At 38.4% G+C, this 24,584-nt stretch overlaps 1 protein-coding gene across 1 annotated transcript in view; it reads left to right on the top strand.

The window, feature by feature from the left end:
- Positions 1-24,584, top strand: part of CACNA2D3 (calcium voltage-gated channel auxiliary subunit alpha2delta 3) — a 798,772-nt gene that overhangs the window by 744,728 nt on the left and 29,460 nt on the right. The window contains exon 36 of the mRNA XM_055079897.1: positions 5,763-5,874. Coding sequence (XP_054935872.1) covers positions 5,763-5,874 — 112 coding nt within the window. The remainder of the gene's footprint in view (positions 1-5,762; positions 5,875-24,584) is intronic.

The raw sequence follows: 24,584 nt of genomic DNA, 5'->3' as shown, positions 1-24,584 counted from the left end.
CTAGCTATGCGGTTCTGGACAAGTCGCTTGGTCTCTCTGGGCTTTGGTTTCCTTGCTGTCAACAGAGATAACAATAAACGTGATGTGGTTGTGAGCGGTGGATTAAACTGTGCATGCAAAGCCCACGTGCAAGATGGGGCACAGAGCGAGTCTCCAGCGTGGTGGGTGGGGCTCCAGTTTTGGGTGGTGGTGTCTCTTTTGGCTAAGACGTCTGGCTCTCTCTGAGGAGTGTGCTCAGTGCTGGGGCAGCAGGCTGGTGGTCTTCAGTGGTTCACTTTCTGGCATTCCTCTCATTTCTCTTCATATCCACATGCCTGCCCACCCTGGCTGAGGGGCTTTGGTGGTGAGCATGAGAGTGCACCCTCTTCATGCCAACCTCCATTGCTGCTCCCCCCATTCTCACCTTGGCCTGCTTCCCTTCCCTGCTGCCACAGGCATCTGCCCTCACTCTTGCTCTGGTCCTTGACATGGACAATTAGTTGTAGAGTTTCTTTTAAGTGCCCATCCCTGTGATCTCCACTTAGACCAGTGGTTTTCAACCTGGGGGTGCTTTTGCCTCCCAGGGGTCACTGCAGTGTCTGGAGACATTTTTGGTTGTCACAACTGGGGATGGGAGAGAGCTATTGGCATCCAGTGGTTAGAGGTCAGAGATGCTGCTAAACATCTTACAACACACAGGACAGCCCCTCACAACAAAGAATTATCTGACTCAAAATGTCAATAGTGCCACTCTTGAGAAACCCTGGTGTGGGGCAGGAGAGATGAATTAGGAAGGGGGATACGGTCTTGGCACTCATGAGACTTACAGAAACTTGTGAAGGTTCCCATTCTGAAATTTCACATCCCTTCTCCCTTCTTCCCCCTCCGCCTTAGCTGAGAGGAATGATGTGATGCTTCAGGTCTCTGTTTTCTGTCTTAGGAGCTTTTTCAACAACCCTTAGTAGATAATTCCAAATCCTCTCACTCCATCGACAGACTGCACAAAGGCCTTGTCAGATAGTTACATCATCTGCAAGTTGTGTGCCAATATATAGTGCTTTTTCCTTCCCAGAGAGCTGGCACTAGGTTCTCTTCAGATCCCTTCAACATACCTGAGAGGTGGGGACTGCTAGAATGTGTCACTAAGCCTCTCTGAGGCGCGTAAGTCAGACAGCTAATAGGAAATGGACTCGACCCCGAACCAAGGCCAGCCACCTCCGCTGGAGGACGGCGAGAGACGCACCTGGCTTTCTGTGAGTCCCAAGTTGAGCAAGCTGCTGCACGTGGATTGTCTCATTCAGACCTACAGCCCTCTGCTGGGCATGGCTATGACTTTTTCTATTTTATAGATGAAGAAACTGGTTCAGATGGTGAATGCACTCGCCCACAGAGCTGCAATCATCTGAATCTTTGTTAGAGGTGAACGTGAATCTCAGACCCAGCGTAAGCAGGGTAAATTCCAAGCACCATAACAATATTGCCTTGAGAGGTTTCTTCCTTCTAAATTTACCCTTCCCTCACTGGATAAAGACCCTGAGCTGAGACATACATCTTTGTTTAACTAAAAATGGAATCCATAATTACACTGTTTATCTGCTTCATTTCCTTAATGAAGGGGACTGTGGAAGGCCATTTCTGCTTGATTATCACAAAGGTATCATTTTGGCGAAGCTGCACAAAGAGAATGGAGTTTGCTGGCACCCGGTTATGAATGGGGGTGCATTCACAGAGACAAAAGAAGAGGAAAGCTTTTCAAATGGCAACTCTATTCATTCCTGATTGTCTGCACGTAATTACTGTGAACCCAAGTCAGTTATTCTCATCAGGGACATTTGTTGCTAAGGGAAAATTAAAGAAATCCAATTGTGTGGATGCTCCATTGGGTGCTTCATTGTGAGTGAGTGATAGGTTCTGGCGGCTTCGGCGTGAGACGTCCAGTATAACTGGGGTGGGAGGCAGACGGGGTGATGGCCAAGAGCCGAGGCTCCGGGATGTGACCATGTGCATGTGCATTTGGGCTGCATAACATAGCGGTGTGACTGTGGGCAAGCAGTTAACTTCATTTCTCTGAGTTTTAGTCTCTCCATCAGTAAAACAGGATAGCAGCAGGGCCTTGCTCACTGTGTGATGGTGAGGATTCCGTCCATCAAAGGGTCTAGCACGGTGTTTGGCATGTAGTAAGCGCTTAGTGAGTATTGGCTGCAAAGGTGGTAGTGGTTGTTTTGCTATTTAGGTAATGATCGTGATGAGTCACTTTCTGTGGGACTCAAGGCAAGCTATGTCTGCTTTCTGAACTTCAGTTTTCCCTTCTGAGAAAATAAGGAATCAGTCTATCTGAGCTCCATGATGCTTGTGTACCTACACCTTTGTAAGATAATGAGTTTTAAATGCCTGAGAGTTAAAACAGTACCCATCAGATGACTGGCAGCCTTAGTTATTGGTTTGAAATTCCATAGATAAACAGTAATGACTAGCAAATATATGTGGTGTTTTCCATAGTGCTCCAGACAAAGAAAGGTCTTCATAATAAACCATGTTATTTAGATTAAATGTGGCCATGGTTTTATATGATAATTTGTGTGTTTCCCAAAAGTACCAAGCAACTTCCAGCCAACGTATAGTCATACTGCAAATAGAATCAACGGCTCATCACCACATCAGTACGGGTGCCCTACGGTTGTCAGAGGAATAAGAATTTCATCTCTAGAAAAGATCAGAGCCAAATGAGTCTCTCCATTGAGAGCGCTGGACTCATTCCATTGTAACTGTGCCCAGACAATTAGAATTAGAGATGGTGCAATTATCAGGGTTATTTAAATCACGTGTGCTGCCTATCTCAGCCTGCCCCAAAGACCTTTCTTCCTTTCTCTCATTGGCCAAACTTCATAGAGCAGTTAAATATATATACATGTGCTGGAGCCAGACGGCTCAAGTTCAAGTTTTGGCTCTGCCACATACTCACTGGATGAATTTGGACAATTCACTTCAACCTCTCCTCCATTCACTCATCTCCAAAACAGAGATAACAATTGTTCTTACCTCACAGTTTGATTTTTTTTTTAAATTTTGTCATGTTGTACTGTTAAATAAATACATACATCTAAAGCAGAACAACATCTGGCATATAAATTTCTTAATAAATTTATCCATTACCATCATTGGGTTATTAGATGCCATCTGCATGCTGTGCCATATACACTTATAATCTGTGCTTTTGTTTACTTAATCTTTATTTCATTTCAACTAACTGACTTTTTGAAAGTTAGATAAATTAAATATTAAAGGGAAGCTTCCCAAATTAGAAGTCAGTATTGTTTGCCATATAGAGAAATCAATTGTAAAAATAAGAACCCTGAAAATAAACCATGTTATCATATTGTAGTCAGGTCCTCTGAGCTTCATGTTTGGCCTCCCTAGGGTAAAGGAGAAAAAAACAAATGATAGAAAGATGGAAGAAACTCCCTAGCATCAAACAAAGACATCTTCCTGACAAAAATCGAGGACACTGACAAAGAAATGGGAAGAGAATGATGTTCCCACCCAGCGCCTCTGTGTTGTTACTGTTGCACCTCAGCCGCCTGAAATCCCCTTTGCCTTCCACCCAAGGCAGGCAATTTGCCATTAGGGACCGAGCGTCTCCCATTTCCTTTGTCTGTGTTATTTGCCTGAAAAACACCATTCAAGAGAATTATTCATTTACTCAGCAAGCATGTAATGACACTTCCTATGAGGTAGCACCGAAGGCTCAGGGGATAGACAGTGTTCGGGACGTGGCCCTTTGCGGGCATGACGACTACCCGCGTGGTACCCTCGGTGGAGTCAGGATCAGGGAGGCAGCCGTCTGCTTGCCATTCTAACCAAACAGCAGTGGCTCAAAAAGGCTGACCGTCCGAGGATTCAGTGAAGTAACCTTCACAGTAGAAGTGGTGCTGGCAGTAGGCACAAACACTTAAGTAGCCCTAGCAATGTACCAGCCACTTTTAGTGCATGAATTCATTTGATCTTCAAACGGCCATGTGGAGTTGGTTCCCATTTTGCAGATGAGAACACTACAGTGTGGAGAAATTAAAAACCCACCTGATGTCATACAGCAGTGGCAGAATTCACAACACCCAGAATTTGTGCTCTTAGCTGTCAACACTACACAATTAGCCCAACTCCTGGCATGTAGGTGGTAACATGAAGGCTGCTGGGGAGGCGGGGGGCACACATGTGCGTGAAAATATGCGTGTGTGTCACTCTGTTAAGAGTTGTACATGCATTAGTCTATTTATTCCTCAGAACAACCCTGTGAGTTAGCGTGGGAATCTCCCCTTAATGTCAGTGACCAGTTCCTGAAAATCACGTTATGCATAAAAAGCTGACTGAGTCTACTTCCATTCGTTTTAAATAAGAAAAATTACAAGGTGTTATTCTTCAACCCCAAACCCCTGACCAATGTCCTCAAAATAATTAAAGCTCAGTAAAAAGGCCTGTATATAAAAGAATCACGTTAGGATGCAAATGCTTAAAACATGGCTTCCTGATCACCCAACAATTGTCTGGTTGTTACCAAACAGTTGTTTTGCATTCAGTAACCCTCTGATGGCTCACTTGGTGCCGGCAGCCTCCCAGATGGACATTCTACAAAACATCTACTGGTGGTTCTGACATCCAAACCAGTTGCATTTGGAATGTAACTGGAGACTTTGTTACAAATATGTATTTATATTTCTATATAAACATCAGCCAAAAACTTTGTACAAAGTTTAGGTATTGGAAACCTATAAGCAAGCGTTCTACCGGGAAAATGTTCATGAGTAGATCTCCTGTGAAGAGTACCTGCACTACTAGCATCTCCATTTTACAGATGAGAATACTGAGGATGAGCTAAAAGCAGTGAAGCAGGAATTTGTACTCCAGACTGCCTCTGACTTTACCCTTAACCACTAGGCTATAGTATCTGTCATCATTATCGTCATCCCTAATGGCTTCATTAGAATGCTAGCTTTATTTTTGTTGTTGCTATTATTATTATTAATTGACATTAGCGCTCATTATGTTCCAAGTACTGCACTAAGTACTCAACATATATTATTTCATTGAAATCTCACATCAGCCTCTAGTAAAAGAACTATATTATCCCAATTTACAAATTTAAAAAAAAAAATTGAGACTTAGGTTTTGGAATTTGCCCACTGGACATAACTTGTTTAAGCTAATTAATCCACCACCAAGCCCTTACCAAGTACCTACTGTGTACTCATCCACATGCCAGGGTTATTTAGTACTATCTTACTGGACAAGGAACTTCATAATAGTAGGATTAGGTTCGTGGCTGTGTTTCAAAGACATTATGTATTTTACTATTCCATATTTCAATTTTGTTTCTGTAATAAAACCATGCAATTGTACCATGACCCTAAATAATATGGTGTAACTTGTATTTTATACATTTATTCAGATGTATATACGTGTGTGTGTGTGTTGTTGTCACTGCTAAGTTCAAGTAGGCATGAGGTCAGAGACCGAGTGACTGATGTTGTCCCAGAAAGTAGAATTCTTGTGATGCATAAATGATAGTTGATCACGCCAGCAGAACTGCTTGAGGAATTATAGCTTATAGAGTTGCTTGGCAGATGAAATCACTTGACTAATTAGAAAATAATGCGTTATGCTGTGCCTAGAAAAATCCCAGAGCAGCAGGAGCGGAACTGCGTTCTGAGTTACTGGGGGCTGCCAGTCACAACAAGGTCTGTGCCGTGTATTCTTTATCATTTTTTTTTTTTTCCTTATTCCTACAGCCCAGAAATTGAAACAGACCCTGGAGCCTTGTGATACTGAATATCCAGCGTTCGTCTCTGAGCGCACCATCAAGGAAACCTCAGGGAACATTGCTTGTGAAGACTGCTCCAAGTAAGCACCCCCTGCCCCTTTCTGCTCAGTATAGAACTTTTCCAGATAGGCCAGCGCGGCTGGCATGTGTAGGATTACGTTGCGAGCTGGAAACATGGCTGCCCTCTTGTGTGAGGAAGTATTTCCATCAGCTTGGAAGAAACATCACTTGGCTTTGCTAGAGAGATCATTTAGAGTTTGGGAAACATTCAAATGTATGAAAATACATCCTAGAATATAAGAGCTTTTTAGTCCAGTTTGTAGATAGGTGGAAAAAGTCCTGATTGGTTTTTTTTCCCAGTTGACAGTTGGCAATTTCAGCTGTTTGGGGAAATTTCTCAGGTGTTTTTATTGAAGGCACCAAGCCTTCAGGATTCACCCAAATCTGACATATTGGAAATGATGTCTTGGAGGCTTAATATGAGTGTCCCTGATTACTAATGAGGTCAGGCCTCTTTCACTGGTTTTATTGGTCATTTGGGGTCTCTGGCCTCTTCATTCCTGTTGGCAGTTCTCTGCTGGGTGGTGGATCTGTTCTTACTGATTTGGGCATGGGCATTCTTTCGTTTCAGGTATGATTGCTTTGCAGTTCTCTGCTCTGTATATGTGTCTTATTCCTTGGTCTATCTCTTCACTTTTTATCGAAGTCTATAGAGGCATATAAAATTTTTTTTTATTTTATTTTAATGTAGTCTAATTTATTCTTATTTTCTTCTTTAATTTGTGCATTTTGTGCCTTGTTTCAGAAAGTAGTGTCTGCCCTAATGTAATAAACATATTCTCATACATTTTTATTCTGAACACTTTAAAGGGTTGCCTTTCACATTAGAACTTAAATCCCTCTGGAATTTACTTGTGTGAGTGTCATGAGGTAGGGTCTAATTTGCTCCTTTTCCATATAGTTGGCCTGTTAACCAGAACTTTATATTGAGTACTTTTTATTTTCCAATAGATATATTATGACACCTGTGTCATGGGCTGAATTCCCATCTATTTGCAGATCTGTTTTCAGGTTTTATGCTTTGCCAAAACCTGTGTCAACACCATATCTCTTTAATTATTATATCTTTGTAATGTGACTTGATAGACAGGAGAACAAATCTTTTTCTTATTCTTCTTCTAAATCAACTTGACTATTCTGGCCTGTTTACTCTTTTGTATTAATTTTAGAATCAGCTTATTAATTTTGATGAATTATGCTAGGGTTTTGATTAAAATTGCTATAAGTTATAGATTAATTTGAAGATAAGTGCTATTTTTAATGATACTGGACCTTCCCACTTATAAGCTGAATATCTCTCTTTATTTACATACCTATCAATACAGTTTTATAATTTTATGTTAGATTTATACCTAAGCAGCTTATGGTTTTTTGCTATCAGAAATGGCATATGTTTAAAACTACATTATCTGATCGGTAATTGCTAACATATGAGAAGCTCACTGATTTCTGTATGTTAAATATCCTGCATCCAATTGCTAACTGCTCTTTTAGATCTAATAGTTTGTGTATGGGTTCTCTTGGACTATTTTCGTACAGAGTAATATCATTCGTAAAATTTTCCTTTCTAATCTCTACACTTAATTATTGTTTTATTGAACTGGACTTCTGACACATTTGTTGACTAGAAGCTGTGAGAGTAGACAACTGTGTCTTGTTCCTAATGAAAGGAATTGCTTGTAATAATTCCATGTTAAGTATGATGTTTGATTTAGGGTTTTTACATTATAGGAAAATATAAATAATATAAAATTTATCATTGTAACTATTTTTAAGTGTACAATTCAAGGGCATCAAGCACATTCCAGTGTTGTGCAACCTTAATTATTATCCATTTCCTAAATTGCTATGAGTTTTTGGTAACCATTTATTAGGTTAAAGAAAACCTCTTCAAGTGTACTTGTTGCTCTGGTTGTTACTGTTTGAAACTTGAATGGATGTTAAAATTTATCAAAAATTTTTTCTACATCCATTATTAAAATAATTTTAATTTTTAAATATGTTGTTACATTCATATAATTTAAAATTTTTTAAATCATGAACTATATCATATATATTATAAATATCTGTAATAGTAGATGGGTTATCTAATATGAAAACATACTTGCTTTCCCAGAATGGACTTTCATTGTCATGAGTACAAAAAATGGAAAACAAAAACCATATTACTAGATTAATTTGGTCATATTATATTGTGAACATTTGCATCTGTGCTCAAAAAGGAGAGTGGACTATACTTTCCCTTACTTGTCCTGTCATTTGGCTTTGCTGTTGTGGTCATTTTATTGTCACAAAATTACCTGAAGAGTCTTCTTTCTTTCTCTAATATCTGTAACATTTTGTGTGAGATTAAATTATCTTTCTTGTAGATTTAGTAAAACTACCCATAAAAGTGTCAGTGACTGATGGGTTTTTGCTTATTTGTTTGTTTTTGTATGTGAGTAAATTTTCAGTCACTCAGTTTCCTTAGTGGTTAGATAATATCTCTTTGGAATTTCCATTTCTTTTTAAAATGATTTTGGTGGTTATATTTCTGAGAAAATTTCCTGTTTCATCTCACTCTTCAAGTTTATTGCATACATTTGTAAATAGTGTTCTCTTTTCATTAAAAATGTTACCATATTTGTTAGTTTGCCCCTTTTAAATCACTGTCTCCTTCTTCGCCTGTCTCCCTCCTTCGCACCCTCTTGTGTTTCCTCCTTTCCTCTCTCCCTCCCTCCCTCTCCATACTGGCGCAGATAGGTTTGTTTTGTTTTTCTTTCCAAAGGACCGTCATTTAGTTTGTTTCATTCTCTCTGTTGCTTTGACTTTCTATTTCATTTATTTTGCTTCTTACCTGTATCATTAACCTTTCTTCTATGTTTTTGGGATTTACCCTGTTTTTTTATTTTTTACGATTTTGTGTTTGATGCTTAACTTTTTCAATTTCATTTTTCAGCTTCATTTATATATATTATATATATATATAAACTTTCTCTCTACATTCCAGTTTATCTTTGTAGGTTTAATATAGAGAGTTTCATTGTTATTCAGCTCTAACAATTTTCTGACTTGCACCATTTTTTTGATCTGTAAATTTTTAAATAGTGTTTTAAGATTTCCTAATATATGGGTTTTGAGGCTATCTTTTTTTAAATTATGGATATCTAATTAAATGACATCATGGTCTGTATAACACATGTGTTTTAGTACGTGTGGAGACTTGCTGTGTATTCTAGTATTTGTCCCCATGTTTTTGAAAGCAAGTTTTCTTCTCTAAAAGCCGAGTACAGGGATTAATATGTATCCATTGGATCAGGTGTGTTTATGTGTTTCAAACTTTTTTTTTCTTGTTCTGTTTTAGATGTCAAGCTCTCACCAGGCTTATGGATTTTTCCATTACTTCATGTCATTCACTCTGTTTTGCTTTCTATATTATGAAGCTATATTACCATGGCTATTTCTGTTCAAGACTGGTGTAGCTTCCTAATAAATCATTCCTTTTATCATTGTGTAATAACACTCTTTATATGAAAGTCTTTATGCTTTAATGCCTATTTTGTTTGATAATAGCATAGGATTAGTAATTCTTCTTTAGGTAATATTTTCTAGGCATATTTACCCCTTTCCCTCTATTTTCAAGTATTTTGTTTTTTTGTCATTTTGCATTAGGATTTTGTATTGTAAATAGAATATAGCTGGATTTGAAATTTTATTATCTCTATTATTGCAGATTTAATCTTTTAAAATTTATTTTGCTTACCAATAAGTTTGTATTTATTTCTATTTTCATTTTATGTTTTCTCTTCCCCATGCTTTTTCTTTTCTTTTCTTTCTTTCTTTCTCCCTCTTTTCTTTCTTTTCTTTTCTTTCTTTTTTGCCTTCTGTTGTATTCATTCTGTCTTCTCCATTCCCCTTTTTCCCTTACCAGTATACTAGTGTATACTAGCAAAGTATACACTCTGTTCTTTTGCTAGTTACCCTTAACCTTTTAAACATATTTCAATTGGTCAAGATCTCTTCCTTCCTCCAGAATAAACAAAACCTTAGAACCTCTAACTCGGATTACATCTCAGCTCTTTCATGTAGTATTTTCTAACATTTTAGTTCTACTGTGTTCTCAACCTACCAAATATTTTATTACTGTTATTGCTGCCTATAGTAAATGAGATGTTTACCAAGTTGTTTACTTACCATTGCCTTTGTTTTTAACCATTATTTTTGGTTCTACAGTACATTAGAAGTTATTTTCAGGAATGATCTGGGAGTGATAAATTATCTCATTCTTTATTTGAAATTTCTTATTTAATATGTACTCTGCAGTGATAATTTAACTTCATACTATCTAAATTGATACTTTGAAGATCCTATTCCATTGTCTTATGACTTTTAGGTTTGTACCTTTATAAGTAGTCTGGCTTTTCATTCCCCTCTGATGGCTTTTAAAGTGTGTCTCTTTAATGTTCTGAAGTATCACTGAAGTGTATTTAGATTTAAATGTATTTCTGTTTGTGTACTTTATTCTACATAATTTCCTTAAGCCTATTAGAGTTCACTAATTTCCTTTTGATTGTGTCTAGTCTGCTGCTTAAAGAGTCCATTGAGATTTTTTAAAAATACTGCATTCTCTTTTTAAATTGAAGTATAGTTGATTTACAATACTATATTAGTTTCAGGTGTGGAAAGAATCCATTGAGATTTTAATAAGGTTGTCTTTTTTATTTCTAGAAGTTTTATTTGCTTATTTTAAAATTCTGTATATTTTTTATATAAAGTCTTATTCTTAAGTTTCCATAACCAATAATAAAGGCTTTTTAAGATTATTTTAATAGTTTAAATTTTGAAGGTACCAATCCTGTTGTTTCTTGTGTCTACTTTCTTTCCTGGTTGATTATTTTCTCATGTGTTTTGTCATTTTTTTACTGTGAGCTGATCTTTGCTATTGATTATTTTTGTGGGAACAGAATAGAGACCGAGTTTCTCTTCACAGTAGATTTACAATTGGGCTTCAATCATGTATCCTATTGTTATTGACTGCCCAGAAGTAATTGTTATGTTTTTGTAATTAGGAGTCCCTTTATCATATAATTACAGTAAATATTTTTCCTAAGCAGCATGTAGTTTACTCTTAAATTTTGATTTCTCACACTAACATTGTTTTACCCGTTCAGAGCCCCAGACAGCACCAGATTATCAGGTTTTTACACTTAGTTATAAACGTACAAGTTGGCTTTTAGTGTCTTTTCTTGTAAGTTCCTTTGTATTTAAACACACTTGTTTTGTTTTACTATTTCATCCAGCATGTCTAAGTGTTTAGAGCAGAATAGCTTCTGTATTTGCCCAGTCCACCATGTCATAGTTTACTACATCAGCTGAGGACTTGAGAGCCATCAGAGGAAAGCACTGAAGTATAGTGGTTTAGTGCTGGGGCTATGGAATCAGAGGGTTCAGAGTGTGAGTCCTAACACCATTAATTGCTAATTGTGTAACCTTGAGTAAAAACCTAAGTTCTCTGAAACTCAACTTCTTCTTGAGTAATTTGGGGGATACTAATGGTAAGCATATCATAGACTTTTTATAAGAATTAAGTGGGAAAATTTATGTTGTGAATTTAGCATAATGCTTGGAAGAGAGTAAGTGCTCAATAAATGGCCACACTTAACACAAGCATAATACCATACCAACTTAATATAAAAAGTTTTTAACATCCATAAGCCATTCTGTTGAAATGTAAATGTTCCTTTTCAAAGTCTAACATCACTTCACTACTATAGAATTCCCTGGAGAAAGAGGTAATTCAGATGACCAAAGTTCACGTATGACTTAAGGATTGTTGACTATTCATGGCTCTGTGAAGCGGACGCTACTGGTTTTATAATGATCATGAACCTTTTCTTAAAACTATTTATTTATTTATTTGACTGCACCGGGTCTTAGTTGTGGCGTGCAGGATCTTTTAGTTGCAGTGTGCGGGATCTTTAGTTGCGGCGTGTGAGATCTTTAGTTGTGGCATGCAGGATCTAGTTCCCTGACCAGGGATCAAACCCAGGTCCCCTACATTGGGAGCACAGAGTCTTAACCGCTGGACCACCAGGGAAGTCCTGATTATGAACCTTTTTGAGCAGAGGGATATTATCTCCCCAGTTATCATAACTACAAACTCCATGAGGTGGCCAATATCTCTTAGCAAATGATAGGCAATCATATTTAGTAGAGTAAGTTAGGTTTCTCATTTCCATTCTAAGTGAGAAAACAGATAGAACCAAGATGGACAACTGCTAGGGCAAGCAGTATTTTCCTTGTTGACTTGTAGTTAGAAACCAAAGATATGAATGCTGCTTGATGAAAATAAGTGACCTAAAGGTTTCAAACTAAAGAGAAGACTACCTTTCGTTCAATGGGAGGTTAATGTGTTCTTGCTACAGCCCGGAAACTTGTGTAGGTGCTTTGGGGAAGCCAAGGACGAGTAAGATAATGAAGTTGATGCCGAAGGTATTTTTACCCTCCATGACTAGTCTTTTTCAGAGTTGAAATTCCACACTGGGTTGAAGCCTTGGGAAGATTTTGCTTTCAAAGCTTTATTTTAAGACCACCACCCAGCAGCTCCATTATAAACTATGGAGGCAAACAGTAAAGGCTCTGGGGTCTGAGTGAGGAGAGGAACGGGGGCTTGTGCTTTTCCTTTCTTTTTTAGTAAATTTTTTATTGACATGTAACATATACAGAAAAGTGTACAACTCGTAAGTTTGTCGCTTGATTAGTTTTCTCACAAAGAGGACACCTCTATGTAACCAGCATGCAGGCTAAGAAGTGAAAGAACATCATCAGCCCTCTAAGAAGCCCCCCAACTACCCCCTTCGGGGTGCAACCCCACTCACCATAAGATAACCACTCTCTTGATTTCACACATCACAGATTGGCTTCACCTGTTTCTAATGTCGAATTTGTGAGATGACAATTTAGTTTTTAAGATAGTTTTTAAGATTAGTTTTTAAGCTGATACATAAATTACCTTGAAGGATGTTTCTAAGGAATTTGCCTGGAAAGCAAAATAGGTCTTTAGGAAAAAAAATTAAAGATAGCTTAGGACTTCAGTGAACATTTCTTGATTGTGAATTATATCCTAGACACTGGGCTGCACTGTGGGGAGACAGCAATGAATGAGGCACACATGGTTCCTTCCTCATGGAGTTTACAAGGAAGTAACTAGGCAATGTCAACACTCCCTGCTTCATGCCAGGATTAGAGAGTAAATGTCACACAGGAGCACAGAAGGGAGGCTTGGAGTGATCAAGAGAGTCTTCCTGGAAGAAGTAGCATCCAATATAAGACCACCAAGTATGGAGGAGTTAGCAAGTAGGAATATCCAGGTAGGGGGAAGAGCCTTGTGGAGGCAAAAGAAGTTGTGGTTTGTTCCACAAATGGTTGGAAGTTCAGGGAAGCTGGAACACAGAGGTGGCGGTGAGGCAAGATGAGAGAGGAGGCAAAGAATGAGTAAGGCCCCAGTCGTATTGTCCCTTTGATCCTGTTGCAGAGTACTAGTCCTTTGAAGGACTTCACACGCTACCCTGACACCCGTATGGAACAACTGAGAAGTTTTAAGGAAGGGAGAAAAAAATGATCAGATTCCAGATGATGGGAGAATTGACAGCGATAATGGTGACGTGGGACCGACCTTTGAAGCAGAAACTCCTGATTCAGACAGGCCATCTGCTGCACCTCTGAATGTACCCCTCCCAGCACGCACACCCTGGTCCTAACAGAGCAAACTCATCTGTTTCTTCTTCTTCCTCCTCCTCCTCCTCTTCTCCTCCTCCTCCTCTTTTTAGGGATTAGAAATTGACAGGTTGGCTGGGGTGAGTAGTTAAATGAGAAGTCGATTCATGACTATTATTTTTTCCTAATCTGAAAATTTTTGTGAGGCTTTGTTATAAAATTATGATATGATGCTCATATCAATCTAAATAGACTCATAAAGAATAGTCTCATTGAAGGCTTTTGAAGGATTGAACTCTTTTATTCTTGTTTTTTGCATACCCCATTCTCTCTGGCTTTCCTTTCTCCATTTTATGAAATAAAAATTTATTAGAAGATATATGTGAGTATTTATCAAAGAATGAAGATAACATTTTGTATGAGCTTTGTGTTCTTGGAATGCAATATGTCAATGAGGAAAATAATGTTATTTGACTTTTGTCAGCTTTCCCTTCTTGATGGCAGGTAGATTTTTCAGTACAGTGGCCAGCAGGTTTGGTGGCAGCCAGGCAGCTAAATTTGCCTATCTGCTTTACATTCAATGCCTGTAGAAATTTGTCAACCTTTACCTGCAAAGAATGAGATTTTGCAGGACTGGTTCTCTAAGACTGTTACTAATTTTTGACCAGCTTTGTAGGTAACTTCAGGTCAGGGGCAGTGACATTCAAAAATAACACAATTCTACAGTATTTGGCGATGAGTGAGTTGGAAACTGAGTTTGGTGAAAATTACAGTATTTCAAAAATTATGCACTAAGATCTTTTTCAAAGAAAAACATCTCGCCTCCCGCAATGGAACATATAAAGCTGTGTCCTTTACAAACCATTTTCAAGGCAGCGATTACTTTCCTCCACAAGCAATGGCAAACCATAGAGCAACAACCCCAAAGGACTGTGCACTTCCCACGGGAACGTGTTTCGTGTGGCAGTTTGCTCGTGGACTGTCATTAACAATCTTCCCATCTCTCAGAAGACGTCAGATGACCTTGGTGCCTAAACATCTTGCTAGAACTCAGGAAACTATGTCAGGTGGTTCTAGCCATATTGTAAAAGTCTTTTTGGTCTCCAGCAATCTCTGAAGACTGGCTGCTCCCAGCTCCATCTCTGTGTCCAGTTTCCAGAATCCCTTGTTGGCTTTATATGGAAAAAACATCAAGAGGTGACTCGGTTGCTCTAAATAGAAACCTTCACAGTGGCAACTCCAAAAGTGGACATTTATCTGTCTATATCGTAGACAGATATATTATAACAGAGGGACAGTATGCAATGTTTAAAAAAGGATTTTCAAAAATATAGGGTTTATTAAGAATGCAGGAGCCTAAAAGAAAATAAGAATTTACATAAGAATGTCATTAGGGTTGGTGGTTTGGCTGTGTTAACCAATAATTTTCGTCATTCGATATCCCACTGATTATTAAATTAATCTGTTATTCAAACAGCAGTCTAAAACAACTCAGCCCATATTTTCTGGGCATTTGTGACTGTCAACAAGCTTAACAAAATTGGATATCTAAAAAGAATGCAGTGTTTTAACTACTTTCCAGTACATTGCTTTTTTCCTTGTTACCCCCCGCTCGCCCTTTGCTGAGAAAGGGATCCACAAAGGTTCCCTTGGAATGAGAATCAATTGCTGAGTTAAACACTTATAACCAATTTAAAAAATAATTAATCAAGAATGAAATTAAACATGTGTCACATTTTTAATGCCAGAGCTTTAAAATTCTTGTCACATGTCAGTGCTGGCAAGATATTAATTTCTAAGTCAAATTAGATTAGATTTTTATGTTGTTGTTTTGTGTGTCTATGTGTGTGTCCTTTTTTTTTTTTTTTTTTTTTTTTTTTGGTAGTATTACTCATCATTTTTCATAAGAATTATGTTGCCATCAGTTTCACTTTGGGATCTGCACACAAGTTTTGCTCATCTTCCTGGAAGCCCCAAAAGCTGTGGCTATACTTTTCTTCTCTCATCACTTCTCCCCACACGCCTTTCATTTATCCCCTAAACTGAAAGAAAGTAATTGGTCTCGAAGCTGTGTTGACATGTTTCGTGGGCTACAGTTCAGAGAACCATAGTTCAGGGATTCCATTTTCCTACAAACGACTCCAATTTCCTGTTGAGGGCTTATGCTGGGGGGGTGATTTACCGCAAATTCTTCAGACTGTTCTCAGTGAATGCCCTGCAGGTGTTCTTACCAAGTGGATCTTACCATGTGTACAACCTGTATAGTGGACCCACTGCATAAAGGGGACGTGGTGTCTTCCTCGAGTAAAGACTAAGAGGGTGGGCTCTGGGATTGGGCTGCAGTTTGGGCTACAGCACTTAACCATGCAAAGATTTTAACCAGTTATTTAAATATTGTAGGTTTCAGTCTGCTCATCTCTGAAAGGGATATAATACCTGTCTCATAGGATCTGTATGTGGGATTTTTAAAAAACTACAGCCCTCATATTTATCACAGTGCCCAGCACAGAGTAAATACTGTATAAACTGGAGATATTTTTATAGAGCACAGTCCACAAACCCATCTGTGTTGACAGTGTTGTAGGAAAACCACAGAACTCCAGTCAGTCCCCTCTTCTAGATTTCTTAGCCTGGAAGGTAAAACTAATAGTTTCAATCAGAAAAAGTAGTTGGTGAGGTTTGTGCTCCAATGAGATTGTCCTAGATAATATAGATCTTGGAGTTTTGCCACTTCCTGGATCTACTTGAACTCTTGGTTCATGAAAAATTTGGAATTCTGAGTTAGGGACTACACATATTCAATAGTGATCAGATATTTCATTACACAAATTAGATACAGACTTTGCCAGAGGGAATACATTAGTGTCATGAATAATATAATTTGTAGGTGTTAAAATGTAACAGTTTTTAACCACTTAATTTGCAAGCATACACTAATTTGTTGAAATACTTTTGTATCTCCTGCTCTGTAGATTCTTGCCAAACTACTGTACTCAATCTTGTTTTAAACGTGTAAATAAATGTGATTCAATTTCCCATGAAATAATCATTGGCCCTTTTATACCGTCTTAGTTTAGTTCTAAACAAGACAACCTTCCTACTCTGCAGTGAAATTAGCACCAAGGGTCAAGCTCTTCCCTTTGGAGATTGAGGGTTGTGCACCTTATTTTTCTCCAGGTTTTCCCTTGGTGTCGTTTACTCTCTTAGATCTCACCATGTTGGCTGGTAATGAGCAGAACATAGATCACCGAAATCAAAATAGTTCCTATACCTTTGAATTTCTATTTATTTATTTATTTATTTATTTATTTATTTATTTATTTATTTTTGGCTACGCTGGGTCTTCGTTGCTGCGCGCGGGCTTTCTTTAGTTGTGGCAAGTGGGGGCTACTCTTCGTTGCAGTGCACGGGCTTCTCATCGTGGTGGCTTCTCTTGTTGTGGAGCACGAGCTCAGTAGTTGTGGCTTGCGGGCTCTAGAGCGCAAGTTCGGTAGTGCCAGTGGCACACGGGCTTAGTTGCTCCATAGCATGTGGGATCTTCCCGGACCAGGGCTCGAACCCGTGTCCCCTGCGTTGGCAGGCGGATTCTTAACCACTGCACCACCAGGGAAGTCCTCCCTTTGAATTTTACAGTGTCAAGCCCATGCATTTCAGATGGTGGTATAGGAATAAATTTTGGATTCTAAAAGCAATTTCTTTCCATCACAAAATATTTAAAATATGATTGTATCAAATATAAAAGTTTTTCAACAATTTGTCATACAATGTTAATGACCTGCCACTCATTCCTTAATAAAGAGCTACCTTCTTTTTATATTATGTTATGGAGCTAGGCTTGAATAATTTAATATTAACTCTTACAATGAACAACCTAGTTAGTGCTGTATGTTTGTGTTTACTAAAAACATCTTGGCTTTAAACTTTAAAAAGGAGGAGGGGGAAGTAAATGCTTATCTTGGGAGCTTTATTTTGGATTGTTGCAACATCGCCAGAAGACGAAAATGTGGCCGTAAACATTAGAATAATTGGGATTAAAACCTCTGATTGATTTTTGTACCATTTCTTCTGAGTCTCAGTTCAGTGAAGCACTTTACTGGAGACCGGATTTCACTGATTCTCTTTCTCAGTGGCTTAAAGGAAAAAAGTGCCCTATTTCCAGAAGCAGCCATGATTACAACTTTGAGGCTCCAGATAGAACGGCCATTGTTGTGTAGATGTTACTACCTTTACTTGCTCTTTGATAAGCCATATTTGGCGAGGTTTTAGTACAGGAAATGTTGTAAATTACTGTTTTTCCTCGAGAGTCCATGATGCAAAATGAGAGGGGCACATGTCTGTAATGACTAGGCAGGTCTCTACCTGACATGAATTAGTCTCACAACAATTTCCCATTTGTACATTTCTTAATGTGTGGGAAAGCTGGGTGGGAGCACATGTAACTTTGGCTGGGCTCACAACACAGTGAGGCTTTCCTCTTCCATGCCGGAGGGTGGGAGACCAGCAGAGCCAAGGAGTATTTTTAGAATGTTTATTTGCATGCAGAATGGAGGAGTGCAGAGATGTATCCACACTATTGACGTTTGCGAGTGGCCTTTCTGCAGTGCACTGTCTCCATCCTGATGGCTGTTTGCTGTGTGACGCCCACCACCCCTACCTCAAAGAGCAGTCTGTGTTCCTCCCTTAGGCTTCCCAGTGCTGCACCTGAAGTGGCTTAGCAAGTTGCCAAAACTATAGATGTGTGTTTATTAATTCTCTAGCTTACCCTCCATTTGTTTAGCTTGGAAAGAGTTTATATATTCCTGTGGGTATTAAAAACCCATCTGATGTATTAAAGGAGCTCAAAGGATCAAAGAAGAAATGCTTCTTGAAATGCAGCATGTTGAATGTAGACATAAAACTTCTAAACACAAACCACTTTTTCAAGAGACATTTTGCACACTGAAGAAGGAAATTCATTTTTTAATCATCAGCTTTTCTTTGGGACTTGGATTTTCTCTTTTTCTTCAGGTGACCTTCACTGCCCTCCTTTTAGGATTGCTCATGATTTTGACAAGAAGACCCCTTGACAACATAAGGTTGAGAAAGGCACTCATCTCAATACAGTTTTCATGCCTGGGAAGATGTCACCCAAGACCCTTAGCAAACACAGCAGCCCCTGGCACCTCTGTGCATTTGGAAGAAAAATGGGTGGAGAGGGTACAAGATGAGACTAAGAATCACTCATGATCCACAGTAATTAGAGGTGTGGATGATCAAAGTCAGAAGGAAGTGGGAGAAATTCTTAGGCTAGAATCTTTATGTCAGATGCTTCTCAAACAAACCACTACTATACTGACTTATGGAAAACAAATTATGTGTTTCGCAAATGATTCCATTTCTGTTGAAGTACTTGCCCTGCAATCTTGGACTATTTTGGTAGATCCAAGCCTATATGAGAATTCATGTGTGATTACTATTTATTGAGTGCCTACTTTATACCAAGAGCTTCATGTTCATTTCCACCTTTTTCATTTCATCTGCATTTTACCAAGTAGGAACCTGAGGCTCAGAGGAGTTAAGTCTCCTAACTGGTGTTATAAAGCTACTGAGTGCCAGATCTGAATTGAGACAAGGTCTGCCTGACTCTGAAGCCTGAGAGAGAATTCCTGTGGCATCCAGGTGAATGCCTCCCTGTCATGGTACCAAGTCACCTGTGTAGCCACATGTCAGACTGAGTTCATCTCATGGTCAGTGTTTGCTTTGAAAACTGACAATTTCACCATTCACTTGACCTACGGGAAGAAGTCTACGAACATCCACTTGGACAAGAGCCATATGCTTCCTGAATGCCAGTTTCATGCAAATCTCCATCGGACCTACGTGGAGGTTCTCTCAGAGCACTTACCCCATTACTGGTCAAGCATCTGTTTGTCTTCCTCCCCCACCAAATGAGGCGCCGTGGGCTGGAATAATGGTAAAAAGTAGTTCAGGCTTTGGTGTCATGTAGAGCTGGGTTCGAGTTCTCAGTGCCATCACTTCCTAATTGGGTGACCTTTGCCAGCAAGTAACTTACCCCTCTTAGTTGCCACCTGCTCATTTGTAAAATGAAGATATTAATAGAGCCTACCAGGTACTGGGTTGATGTGAACATCACAAAGTACAATTATAAAAAACACTTCATCCAGCACCTGACATTTAGTTGGCACTCAATAGCTGGGATGTCTTATACTCTTAATATTCCTAGCACTTAGCATACGGCCTTGTGTGTAAAATAGTGCTCAGAAAATTGTTGCTCGAGACAAAGTTTCCCAAGATAATAACTTTGTAAAGAGTGAGCAACAGGGGAAGGGATGTGTGTAATTCTCGTAGCTGAGACACCTGTTATTTTGTGTGATATTTGAAAACAAGTATGTGCTTTGAAAACAACTAGAAGCTCAGATTCCCAAGAGGGAAAAGAGAACTTTATTATTTTCCTTAGGGAAAGAGAAGGTGGTCCAGGGTAAGGAGGGGGCTTTCCTGACATCCCACAGGGAAGGAGCAGCTGATGCCAGACTCGAAGCCCCGTGCTCCCTTTAGGAATCTTTCTCTGCATCTGTGCTTCTTCTCCATATCTGACAATTTAAAAATAACTATTAACTAGCTAAATACATATGTAAATAAAATAAATAATAATACAAAATATCATACACAAACTTGGTAAATAATTCAAACACCACATACAGATGTGCAGTGAGAATTAAGTCTTCCCCCACCAGTGACCCCTTGCAACCTTTCTAGGGGACAATAGTTTCCAGGTACTAATGTATCCCTCCAGGGATGTCTTATGCAAATACAAAAACACAGGTATATTAGATGTTTCACCACTCATTTCTTACAGGAATGACAGTGTACTATACATATGATACTTCACCTTTTTTCACTTGATAGATCTGAAACTATCTTCATGTCATTATATAGGTTTCTCTTTTTTTTTTTTTTTTAATGATTACCTGAGATTCCATTTTGGAGGATGTTTTCATTTAACTATAATTGGACTTTTGGGTTGTTCCAGAATGTTGGCTACTTGAAACAAAGTAGAAAGGAATATCCTTGGGTAATATGTAATTTATTTGTCTGTATGATAAATTACTAGAAGAATCAGTGGGACAAAGGGTATGTAATTTTGATAGATCCTGCAAAAATGCACTCTGGAGATGTTAAACCAATTTGCACTTCTACCAATTTAGGAGAATATATGTTAGTTATACTCTTACCAACACAGTGTCTTATCAAAATGTTTCACCCTTTGCCAGTCTGATACATGAAAAATGGAATATCATTGTGGCTTTTCTTTTAATGACAGAGGTTGAATATATTTCATATGTCTTAAAACCATTTATAGTTCCCTTTGCTTATATTCTTACCTCTATTGGGAATTCCCTAGCAGTCCAGTGGTTAGGACTCCATGCTCTCACTGCCAAGGGCCCAGGTTCAATCCCTAGTTGGGGAACTAAGATCCCACAAGCCATGTGGTGTGGATATATATATATATATATATATATATACACACACACACACATATATATTTTTCTCTTCAGTTGTTAGTCCTATGTTGTTAGTCTCTTCTTTTAAGATATTAGACTTTTAGATTGAGCTTATATAGTAAGAAAATTAACTATCCTATGTATTGCATTAAAAACATAGCTCATCATAATTATTTTCTCATCACAAAAGTAATATGTGATTTTTATGGAAACGGTAGAAAATTATCTACAGTTTCATCGTCCAAAAGTAAAACTACTGGGCTTCTGTGGCGGCACAGTGGTTAAAAATCCACCTGCCAATGCAGGGGACACGTGTTCGAGCCCTGGTCCAGGAAGATCCCACATGCTGTGGAGCAACTAAGCCCGTGCGCCACAACTACTGAGCCTGAGCTCTAGAGCCCGCAAGCCACAACTACTGAAGCCTGTGCGCCTAGAGCCCATGCTCCACAACAAGAGAAGCCACCGCAAGGAGAAGCGCACGCATTACAACTAAGAGTAGCCCCGCTCGCCGCAACTAGAGAAAGCCTGCTGGCAACAACGAAGACCCAATGCAGCCAAAATAAATAAATAAATAAATTTATATATTAAAAAAAAAAGTAAAACTACTGATAAAATTTTGGTATATTTACTTCCACTCATGTTTTCTGTAGGTTTTTGTTTCTTTGTTTGTCTTTGTTTTTGTTTTTGGCCACGCTGTGCGACATGTGGGATCTTAGTTCCCCAGCCAGGGATCAAACCCACGTCCGCTGCACTGGAAGCACAGCATCTTAACCACTGGACTGCCAGGGAAGTCCCGGTAGTTGTTTGTTTTTTTTTTTTTTTTTTTCCCCCAAAATGGGATGGTATTATAAACACTGTTTGATAACATGCTTTTTTTTTTTTTAACTTGAAATGTCATAAGCATATTTCCTTGCCCTTAAATATTTCTGCAACACAATTTTTAAATACAGCCACACAGTATATAGACTTTACTAGTTTTTTTAACCAGCCCCACTTAGGCTGTTTGTAATATTTGCTATATAAGCAATGCCACCATACATGAATATCTTTACTCCTAAAACTCTGTGTATCTATGTAATGATTTATTCTAGTATCTATTCCTACAAGTAAAATAGTTGGGAACCATTCCGTGTTAAGATAAATCTTGATAAGAATCAGTTTCATAGTATAGGTAAAAATGTTTATTTTTCTTTTGATTCCTTTTTCTCTTGCTTATTTTTGGACATAAGCTATACCTTTTATAAGGAACAGATAATAGGTAGAAGTTGTTTTCCAAAAAACCTTCATGAAGATATGACACCAACTGAGAGTAGAAACCTAAGTGGTATAAGTTTTTATTTCTCATATTCAGGTGATAGGATAAGCCTGTTTGTAATTTAGCCTAAGATGTAAGAAAAATAGAAAATACAGTAGTTATAGACAGGTTTACACATTTAGTGCTTTTGTTAGTAGTTATTTGTAAACGTCCTTACATTATTTTTAAAAGTCCAGTTTTAACAAAAGGTATTGACTTCTAGCAGGATGCCAAGTTCAGTTAATTATTTCAGCTTAATAATAAGCAACACTGAAATGGTATTACACAGGCTTGTTGAGGGGTCAGAGAAAAATGAGCTTCAGAAACACTTTTTGAATATGTGTGCATGGCTATAATTGTGCAGGAAAATTAAAACGACATGAAAAATTGTTGAGATTGCTGACCGCTAATTAAAACAGGGTAAAGTGCTGAGGGTGTATGAAGTCACACAGTTCTCTGAGCAGGCCTGTGTTTTCCAGAATGCTTATTTCAGTCTATAGTAAATCTCTCAAATGCATTATGCTAACGCTATTGATTCCAAGCGTTTCCTGACTAGCCTATTCATCTATTTTTTTTTAACATTTTTATTGGAGTATAATTGCTTTACAATGCTGTGTTAGTTTCTGCTGTATGACAAAGTGAATCAGCGATACATATACATATATCTCCATATCTCCTCCCTCTTGCGTCTCCCTCCCACCCGCCCTATCCCACCCCTCTAGGTGATCACAAAGCACCAAGCTGATCTTCCTGTGCTATGCGGCTGCTTCCCACTAGCTATCTATTTTACATGTGGTAGTGTGTATATGTCCGTGCTACTCTCTCACTTCATCCCAGCTTACCCTTCCCACTCCCCATGTCCTCAGGTCCATTCTCTGCATCTGCGTCTTTATTCCTGGTTCTTCAGAACCTTTTTTTTTTTTTTTAGATTCCATATATGTGTGTTAGCATATGGTATTTGTTTTTCTCTCTCCGACTTACTTCACTCTGTATGACAGTCTCTAAGTCCGTCCACCTCACTACAAATAACTCAATTTTGTTTCTTTTTTATGGCTGAATAATATTCCATTGTATATATGTGCCACATCTTCTTTATCCATTCATCTGTCGATGGACACTTAGGTTGCTTCCATGTCCTGGCTATTGTAAATAGAGCTGCAGTGAACATTGTGGTACATGGCTCTTTTTGAAGTATGGTTTCTTCAGGGTAGATCCCAGTAGTGGGATTGCTGGGTCATATGGTAGTTCTATTTTTATTTTTTTAAGGAACTTCCATACTGTTCTCCATAGTGGCTGTATCAATTTACATTCTCACCAACAATGCAAGAGGGTTCCCTTTTCTCCACACCCTCTCCAACATTTATTGTTTGTAGATTTTTTGAGATGGCCATTCTGACCGGTGTGAGGTGATACCTCATTGTAATTTTTTGTTTGCTTGATTTTTGCTATTTTGGTTTTCATTGGTGTTATACTTTTTGAAAGAAGTTGAAGTCGAAGTTGGATTTCTATGTTAAGTAATTTGTCCTTTTCTTAAGCATCCTAGCCTTCACCGGGCAATGTGAAAATGCCTGATGTACCCAGTACACAACCAGCACTCATTGTAGTTTTGATTCGCACTTCTCTAATGATTAGTGATGTTGAGCATCCTTTCATGTGTTTGTTGGCAATCTGTATATCTTCTTTGGAGAAATGTCTATTTAGGTCTTCTGCTCATTTTTGGATTGGGTTGTTTGTTTTTTTGATATTGAGCTGCATGAGTTGCTTGTATATTTTGGAGATTAATCCTTTGTCAGTTGCTTCATTTGCAAATATTTTCTCGCATTCTGAGGGTTGTCTTTTCGTCTTGTTTATGGTTTCCTTTGCTGTGCAAAAGCTTTTAAGTTTCATTAGGTCCCATTTGATTATTTTTGTTTTTATTTCCATTTCTCTAGGAAGTAGGTCAAAAAGGATCTTTCTGTGATTTATGTCATAGAGTGCTCTGCCTATGTTTTCCTCTAAGGGTTTGATAGTGTCTGGCGTTTAGGTCTTTAATCCTTTAGGTCTTTAATCCATTTTGAGTTTATTTTTGTGTATGGTGTTAGGGGGTGTTCTAATTTCATTCTTTTACATGTAGTTGTCCAGTTTTCCCAGCACCACTTATTGAAGAGGCTGTCTTTTCTCCATTGTATATTCTTGCCTCCTTTATCAAAGATAAGGTGACCATACGTGTGTGGGTTTATCTCTGGGCTTTCTATCCTGT

This window comes from Physeter macrocephalus, chromosome 18, assembly GCF_002837175.3.
Source record: "Physeter macrocephalus isolate SW-GA chromosome 18, ASM283717v5, whole genome shotgun sequence".
In the NCBI taxonomy this organism is placed as follows: Eukaryota; Metazoa; Chordata; class Mammalia; order Artiodactyla; family Physeteridae; genus Physeter; species Physeter macrocephalus.
Note: the sequence above shows the minus strand (reverse complement) of the source record. Positions and strands in the feature narration are given on the sequence as shown.